An 8,835-nucleotide genomic window follows, 5' to 3' on the forward strand; every position below is an offset into this window, starting at 1 on the left:
CTAGTTTCAAAATATTGTCGATCGACACCAATAGATGTGATCAACATATATATTTAGGGACCATGTAAAAATTTCATCCATTTTGAACATAGTTTGATCGTCCATACTAACGATTAACCAAAAAAGAGGCGTTTTCACATAATAAAACCCCATTGACCGGGGCTTTCCCAAATGAGTTTCCTTATTTCGACCACGCACGATCGATGACAAAAATTATGTGACTTCAAATATGTAAACAACTTTTCTCATTTGCATATTGGTAATGGGTCCTCCCTTAGGGTATATTAGTGTTGTTTTTGGTTTACCGGAAAATCCGACGGTCAAACGAGGTCCGAATTGGATGAAATTTTAAAATGGTCACTAAATATATATACTGATCACATCGGATGGTGTCGATCAATTCCGATAAGTTTCCTTCATATAGTCGCTTCATAATGTGATCGTTTTATTATAACCCTAATATAAAAGGTTATGGTACATTAGTGGACACTTCGGCGATCGACAACTCCAGTTTGAAATATGGTCGATCGACACCAGTAGATGTGATCGGTATATATATTTAGGGAACCCGTAAAAATTTCATCCGTTTTGAACATGGTTTGACCGTCCGTACCAACGGTCAACCAAAAAAACATGCGTTTTCACATAATAAAACCCTCATTGACCGGGACTTTGCCAAATGAGTTTCCTTGTTTCGACCACGCACGATCGATGACAAAAATTATGTGACTTCAAATATGTAAACAAATTTTCTCATTCACATCTTGGTAATGGGTCCTCTCTTAGGGTATATTAGTGTTGTTTTCGGTTTACCGAAAATTCCGACGGTTAAACGAGGTCCGAATTGGATGAAATTTTGACAAGGTGACTATATATACATATCAATCATATCGACTGGTGTCGATCGATCTTGAGAAGTTTCCTTCATATAGTCGCTTCATAATGTGATAGTTTTATTATAACCCTACTATAAAGGTTATGGTACATTAATGAACACTTCAGCGATCAACAACTCCAGTTTGAAATATGGTCGATCGACACCAGTAGATGTGATCGGTATATATATTTAGGGAACCCGTAAAAATTTCATCCGTTTTGAACATGGTTTGACCGTCCGTACCAACGGTCAATCAAAAAAACATGCGTTTTCACATAATAAAACCCCCATTGACCGGGACTTTGTCAAATGAGTTTCCTTGTTTCGACCACGCACGATCGATGACAAAAATTATGTGACTTCAAATATGTAAACAACTTTTCTCATTCGCATCTTGGTAATGGGTCCTCTCTTAGGGTATATTAGTGTTGTTTTCGGTTTACCGAAAATTCCGACGGTTAAACGAGGTCCGAATTGGATGAAATTTTGACAAGGTGACTATATATACATATCAATCATATCGACTGGTGTCGATCGATCTTGAGAAGTTTCTTTCATATAGTTGTTTCATATTGAGGCGGATTTAGTAATTACACATCCGCTTGTATATATATGTGTGTGTTTGTTTTAGCAAACTTATTTGAAACATACATATATGAGCATACATATAAACATAGATGATTATATATACATATATAACACTACAAAAGAGAAACATATAATATAAACATAAAATCACATTAATCAAAACAAAAATTCGGTAAGATAAACGTAAAACGACATTATTTTATAAATAATTCGGTTTTTCGGTTCGGTTCGGTTTCTTATGTGCCCAAACTGAAACCAAACCGATTAACTCGGTTCGGTTCGGTTTTTCGTGTGTTCGGTTCGGTTTGTGTTCGATTCGGTTTTTTTCAGTTTCGGTCCGGTTTTTTCGATTCGGTTTTCGGTTTTTCGGTCTTAAGTGCCACCCCTAAATCACGGCAAGAGGGTAGAAAATTCCAAGAGATTTCCTGCCGTGGTGGGTCCCACGAAACTCAAGTCAATAGAGAGAAATAGCCCACAGTTCACACACAAAGAGAGCCCAATTGAAATTTTTAAGCGGTGATAAAAAGTGAATAAAGAGAGGCGGATGACCGGAACGACGCTCACACCGCAGGCGGCGAGTAACTTACTCACTCTCAACATCAACGGAGGCGCCACCCCCTCCTCCCCGCTCTCGGCTTCGTTCGTCAACTCCTTCCGCGTCGCCGCCGTCTACGAGAAGCTTTCGCACTTCGTCCGCAACGGTTTTCAAGGCGATGTCATGGATTTCTTCAACCTCTGCCTCTCTCTTTCCAGGTAAAAACATTTTCGAGGCTCTCAGCTTCTGAATTTCCCGGCCGGTTTTTTGGTTGATTTTGTTGAATGTGTGGTGTGGAATTGCAGAGGGATTGATTATGCTGTTGCCAACAATGAGGTTCCGGCTAAGGCCAGCGATTTGCCTGGTCTGTTGAAACATGTAGGTTTTGCTTCTTGTGGAGTTTTTTTTTATTTTTGTGTTAGTGGATTAGAATGGATTTGGATTTTTAAGCAGATATGCCAACGGAAAAACAACGATGTTATGCTAGCTGCTGTCATGGTGCTGATGATATCTGTGAAGGTATTTTTTCTCTTATGGAGTTGGTTTTGTCGAAAAATTTGCGAAAATGTGTGGAGGTTTGGTTTTGTTTTCGGATTGAATGTGTGTGTGTTTCTTTTTTGTGTTGGTAGAATGCTTGTAGGGCTGGATGGTTTTCGGAGAAGGAGAGTGAAGAGCTGTTTTCTCTGGCTAATGAGGTTTGTTTTTTGAACTTGTTTCTACTTTTGAAGTTGTATATTTTTTGGTTTATGTAAATGTTGCTGCTGTTTGTCTCTTTGTGATTGTAGATTGGCAGTAGGTTCTGTGGCTCGGGCGACATCAAAACTGGACCTAACTGTTCTCTATCTGTTGTTGACAAAGTTATAGAAAGGTGGGTAACTCTTATCAAATTTGTGCAATTACGAATTGAGTGTTTGATTACAAATTGGTAGTAACTTTGCATGACAATAGCTTAACTGTATGTCGGCAAGTAAGCAATTTAAATGTAATCCTCTCTACACAGTAGCTTAACTGTGTTCTTAGTTCCTGGTAATAGTTATAAATCACTCTTCAATTTTCATGTCTGTAGGGTTTTATGATAATCCTGTGTTTTATGAGAGAAACAATAGCTGCTGTTATCTTTCTTTAATTTCCATGCCGGTCGTCCTTTATTAATTATAAAAACTATATATTTTTTTAAAAGTGAATTGTGGGTGTGGGTGTCTTTAATGCAGATATTATCCAACGTTGAAGATGGGCCTGACCCTTGCCTCTCTGGAGGTTAAGGTAGCCCTTTATTCCTCTTCTGATTTTGAATTTGCTTTCTTCTTTTTACTTTGATCTGAATTGTGTCATTGTATATGCTTGAGTGAATTGTAGCCTGGATATGGAACATATGTGCTTGATTTCCATATTTCAAAGGGTACAGCCTATTCTCCTCATGAAAAAATTGTAAGTTTCTTCTCGACTTGGTTGCAATGTTAGTAGTAGTGTTTATAACTGCTTGTAAGTTGATCACATATTCTTCATTATTCAATGTTCAACACACTGACATGAAAGAACATATTATCTATATTACTCTAAACAGGTAGACATGATGTTGGTCTAATTAGAATGCAAGGTTTCGGATCCGTTGCTCAGGTATTAGATTAGATATGGATGTTTCAATGGTGAGACTTGTAAGATGATAACTTCGGTGTCTACATACACACAAGTGTATGATATGGATGACTGACATCCCAATATCCTGATGTAGCCGCCAAGGAACCCATCCTTACTGAAGGATGTTATGAAAGAATAACAGTACGAGGGGTCATGCGGTTGATTACAGAAATTTAGTAATTTTAATAGTAACTTGGATCTGTGAGGAAACAAATTTTAATCAGACATAAGATCCTATGCTGTGTACTTTACGTCGAAACATAATTTTATTCTATAAAGTGGTCAGTAATATGTATATGTCCCCTTCATTCTCGTAGGAGGTTTTCTATCTCGAATAGATGATTACCATTATATCCCATTTGTCCTTTTAAACTTGCACCTTAAACTGCTATGATTTTTATACCTAGAACTTGAACTATTATTTGTGGAAGCCGCCATTGATCTTAACCTCTGTATTTTGCTGCAGCGGTTATTTGTCACACAAACAGATAATATTGAGACATCTTCTTGTATTATAAGTCCCCAGCAAGTGAAGTATGGCTCCTTTTCCTTACCTTTTACTTTAGCTGGAGCTGCCTGTCCTTTATTCTGATGAACCGTATTTTTCTATATTTTATCTTCTTTTTGTTTTTCTTTGCAGCTTTCTTCTCAATGGAAAAGGCGTAGACAAAAGGATCACTTCTACAATGGTATCTGGGATTCTTCCTCCAGACTTGATATATATGACAGCGTTTGGATTGCGGCGTTGCATTTATCACCATCCTTTCTCTATTTTGTTCTTTGTCAGGATACTGGATCTCAATTGCCTTCAAATGTGACCGGAATGCTCAAATATGGAACAAATCTTCTTCAAGCTGTGGGCCAGTTCAATGGTAAGCTCCTGCCTAATTTTAATACTGTAAAAAAAATTATAGTTTGGTTTACTATATTCATTCTGTTCTGACAGTGCTATAAGCATTTTTAGGACACTATATCATAGTGGTCGCCTTTATGAGCATCGCATCATCAGTTGACTCCCCAGTGCTGAAAGATTATGTTCAGCCCATTGTACCTTCCCCAAATTCAGGTTTTATAAATAGGACCAAGTAACCACTACATTGATATACATGTTAATACCTGATGTTATGCTTTATGCTAGACTATTTAATTAATGTAACGATCTTTTCATGATTATTAGATACTGATATAGTTGAGGGGCCATCAAGAATATCCCTTAATTGTCCCATAAGGTATGTCTTGATATTGGTCATTTGTAGTGTTAATGATAGATACTTTTCACATCTTATTTCAGTTGCCATATTTTTACTTTTCTTGTTACTCTTTAGTTTGGAGGCACATTTCTTGTCCATTTTGATATCATTTTTAGTTTTCTTTATAAATTTATGTTGACTGTTTTATTTTTCTTTCATCTGCAAAACAGCTTTACGCGAATCGAAACTCCTGTTAAAGGACATTTGTGCAAACATCTTCAGGTTGGTGCTCTGTTTTGAGTAAAAATTTATAATAAATATTTATTTTCTCTTGTATATGTAATATGCCTTTGCTTCCAAATCTGTGTTTATCTACAACAAGCTTGTAGCCAGGTTAAAAATTTTCTTGAGCTCTATGATCTTGCTTGCACGGTCAATTTTAGATGACCTCAGCTTTTTTGGTCTTCTGAAAGTAGAGGAATGCTGGATTCTTTTTAAATGGTGATTGCCACTTGCAAATGCTTTAGATAAATTTAGATGAATCAGTACCATGGTGTTTGAATTTTGTTCAGATAAATATTACGAGACTAGAGTCACACTTTGATGTTCTGAAGTCTCTGTTTAATTTTTTTTCTTGTGCATTTAGCCTTGAGGAAAACAATGAGTAAAATTCACTCGGTATTTCTGTCATTCTGGTTTTTAAAAGAACAGGAAATGATAGTTATATTGAGAGAGTTATGGACAAAGACTCTCATGCTCTATGACTTCTCTTCTAATGTTATCACTCTTGTTCAATTATACCAAATAACCTAGCTTTGGTTATTGTCACACATAGAGCCTAAAGAAAAAGTTATAATTTCCTTGTATTACATTGCAGAGGTTTTTTTTTTCTTTATTGTAGCTGGAACTTGGAACCTAATTCTGTTCACAAATTTGACATTTGATGGAAGTTATCACGTTTTCTATCCTGTTGATTACATTTTCTTCTAATTCCATTTTGATTGTTCAATATTTCTTTCTAATTCCATTTTTTTGTTACTACAGTGCTTCGACTTCAGGAACTTCATCACTATGAATATAAGACGACCAAGGTGGCGCTGCCCCCATTGTGATCAGTCTGTCTGCTATTTGGACATTCGTGTCGATCAAAATATGGTCAAGGTATGTAGCTATTTGTTTGGTTTCCATTTTCTTGTCCTTGTCCCCACGCACCCCACCCACCCCCAAAAACAAAACAAAAAAAACCTGAAAAATGTTTGTCCATTTTCTTTCCCAGGTCCTGACAGAGGTTGGAGAAAATGTTTCGAAAATAAATATATCTGTGGATGGATCATGGAAAGTGTCGGAAAATGATGAAGATGATCTTGATCTGGCAGAAAAAATGAAAGAAACATTTGAGGAGGAAGCTACTCCAGGTCCTACTGTTATGGATCTTACCAATGATGATAATACTGAGATGGAAACGGCTCCTTCTGGACTTGAAGATGTGAAACCTTTGAGCAATACAAACACTGCTCAAATAGATCATGACTTTTGGGCCGGGGTTTTCTTGGCTAATAGCATGCCCACTTCCGCTGCACAATTGGCTAATTGCATGCCTCACTCCAGTCCCAGCTCTTTACAACCTTCTTTGTTGTCTGATGCTGTTAATCTAGCACTTAATCAAGAAGTGGGGAGTCATGGGAACACTGATCTTTTGGTGCCAGCAATGCATAATCATATTCCTAGTCCTAACAATCTAAACTCATCACAGACATTACCCAGAGATCTGGGCTCCGGGCTGCCAATAGTCAGGAATCCAATAGCAGTTCAGGCCCTTCCGGCTCTGTCGCAGACACTAGGCGTGCAACAAAGATCCAGAACTACTTTTAACAACCCAGCTCCAAATAGTGCGTCCCTCACTCCTCAGGCTGACCCCATTTCCCCAGCAAATGTTCTCAATGCAGTATGTAGCGACTTGGAAAGGCAACAACACTTCTCTAGGCCCCGATTGAATCCAGTTCCAGTGTCAGATGTTGTTTCATCTTCATTGCATTATGGCTCAAGAACAACTCAGGTTGGTGCCTTTTTTTCTCGATGCCAATATCGTTAAGCACTGATGCACTTGGCCACTCACATATTTGTGAGCGTAAAACCTCTGACCTCAAAATTGTCTCAGAGTAGTTTTGTGAAGTTTGTTGGTCAAAACTTTATGTTCTGGTGTGTGCGCAAATTTTTTTATTTCAATGTTTAAAAATGTTTTCCTTTTCGGAATCCTCTTAGTGATGCTAAAATATTTTATTTTACTGATCTTACAGAATTTGGTTCCCCAAGATCGGTCCTTTAGTCATGGCCAATCCGCTGTTGGACATCCGGTTCCCAACCAACTACAAAGTGCTAGCAGAGTATCACCTGGGTATCAGTTTTACACAAATGCACACCTACAGCAAGCATTGAATTTGCGAACTCCACCAACTGTGAGCCAGTCTTCAAGCTCACATTCCTCAAGGTCCCATGTGATTCAGGGAAGTTCACAAATTGGAATTGGTCAAACATCAAGTTCTTTAAACAATCAACAGAGTTTCATAGTGGCTGCTCAACGAGCTGCTCTGGCCAGGCAGTCTTCACCAGTGCCAGCTCAAAACCAAACTCCCAGAACCATGCCATCTTTGTCTGTAAATGCTGGAGGGTTTAGAGGATCACCGGGGGATCAGCGTGGAAACACTGGAGGACCTGTCCAAGCAGTTTCAGGGGCTGATAAGGTGGGGAATTCGCCATCTGAACAGAATTGGCGACCATTAGGTCGAATGCGTGGAAGTCTCTCTGGTCAGGCTTATAATGCTGCTTTGAGCCAGTTCATAATTCGGCCGACCCAACCAAATGAAAATGCAAGGCCTGCGCCACACCTGACCCCTCCCCCACACCTGACCCCTCCCCCACACCTGACCCCTCCCCCACACCTGACCCCTCCTCCACACCTGACCCGGCCCCCACACCTGACCTCTCCACCACCTATTCCTTCCCAGCTGCCGACTAGTATGAGCTCTCAGGTTCCACAAACACCACAAACACCTAGTAGTCAGCCTCAGTAGATTGATCTTGTCTGAGTGGGTTCATGTGGATATTCTGCACAGGTTGACTTGGAAATATTTAGACTGTTGTATATATTAAAATATAGTTGATCAATTTTGTATTCCGTGGTCAACCGGGTAAGTCTTTTAGGAACTAGGAGTATGCTCGGTAGTGTCTTAGCTATATTTTGTAGTACAACGTTAAAAATCCCAGTGTTGGTGTTGACTGTTGTAGCTGTGATATCATCTATATATGGCTATTTATATACATCTAATCTGTTTGAGTTATAATTTTTGACTTCGACAATTATATTTGCTCATCTTCATTTGTTCTACAGTGAGATCAATTTGTTGCTCCCTTGAGACCATTAATTACTAGGCTGATGACTGATGTGTTTCCCCTCAGGTGATCATCCTGAAGCGGGAAGCCAATTAGGGACTCTAATCTAGTTATCTTTGAATTAAGTTATATGGGACAGGCAATTCCAGTTTCTTGCCAGGTGCTGTAGTTTTGTTAGAACCATTTCAAACATTTTTGGGTACCAAATACATTTACTTCTAAATTTCTCAAATTGAATTATGAAAGAAGCAGTGAACTAATATGATTGGTAGGCTGTACTTTGTAGGCTCTGATTTTACTTCAATAAAACTATAGGATAGTAAAAAAATTGAGGGAGAGAAATCGACTTTTAACTCACCGGTCTTTTCTAAAGCGTTTGATTCATTTGAAATAGATACTTTACTTTATAATAAAGTTCTACAACCTTTAAAAAAAAAACACACCCGATTTTGATTCATTCACCAAGAAAATGTTCACTTCCTAGACAGAAGAGCCAAAAACTAAAAATTTAATACAAAAAAAAGGCAGCTGAAATTTGTACTCACAATTTTATAATCCACCCTCAGACTTTTTTTTAAAGTAAATTTAATTTTGTAACCCCGGCGGAACCGTCTTTC

The 8,835-nt window shown here is 38.3% G+C and overlaps 1 protein-coding gene across 1 annotated transcript; it reads left to right on the plus strand.

Moving 5' to 3' along the window:
- The first annotated feature begins 1,965 nt into the window (after positions 1-1,965).
- Positions 1,966-8,146, plus strand: LOC126795981 (E4 SUMO-protein ligase PIAL2). Its single transcript, XM_050522714.1, has 16 exons — positions 1,966-2,218; positions 2,306-2,378; positions 2,454-2,519; positions 2,630-2,695; positions 2,786-2,868; positions 3,212-3,263; positions 3,357-3,428; positions 4,105-4,172; positions 4,279-4,327; positions 4,426-4,510; positions 4,603-4,704; positions 4,816-4,867; positions 5,059-5,110; positions 5,873-5,989; positions 6,105-6,884; positions 7,126-8,146. Exons 1-16 carry the CDS (start codon positions 2,010-2,012, stop codon positions 7,897-7,899), a joined length of 2,700 nt encoding a protein of 899 aa, XP_050378671.1. The 5' UTR covers positions 1,966-2,009; the 3' UTR covers positions 7,900-8,146.
- The last annotated feature ends 689 nt before the right edge of the window (positions 8,147-8,835 follow it).

The sequence above is a fragment of the Argentina anserina genome, chromosome 5, assembly GCF_933775445.1.
Source record: "Argentina anserina chromosome 5, drPotAnse1.1, whole genome shotgun sequence".
NCBI classification, from domain to species: Eukaryota; Viridiplantae; Streptophyta; class Magnoliopsida; order Rosales; family Rosaceae; genus Argentina; species Argentina anserina.

Bases quoted from the DNA above. Each gene is read 5' to 3' on its own strand.
- LOC126795981 (XM_050522714.1), top strand. From the start codon at position 2,010: ATGACCGGAACGACGCTCACACCGCAGGCGGCGAGTAACTTACTCACT. The intron at 2,696-2,785 runs GTTTGTTTTTTG...TTGTGATTGTAG, and splicing joins TGTTTTCTCTGGCTAATGAG to ATTGGCAGTAGGTTCTGTGG. The intron at 4,328-4,425 runs GTATCTGGGATT...GTTCTTTGTCAG, and splicing joins AAAGGATCACTTCTACAATG to GATACTGGATCTCAATTGCC.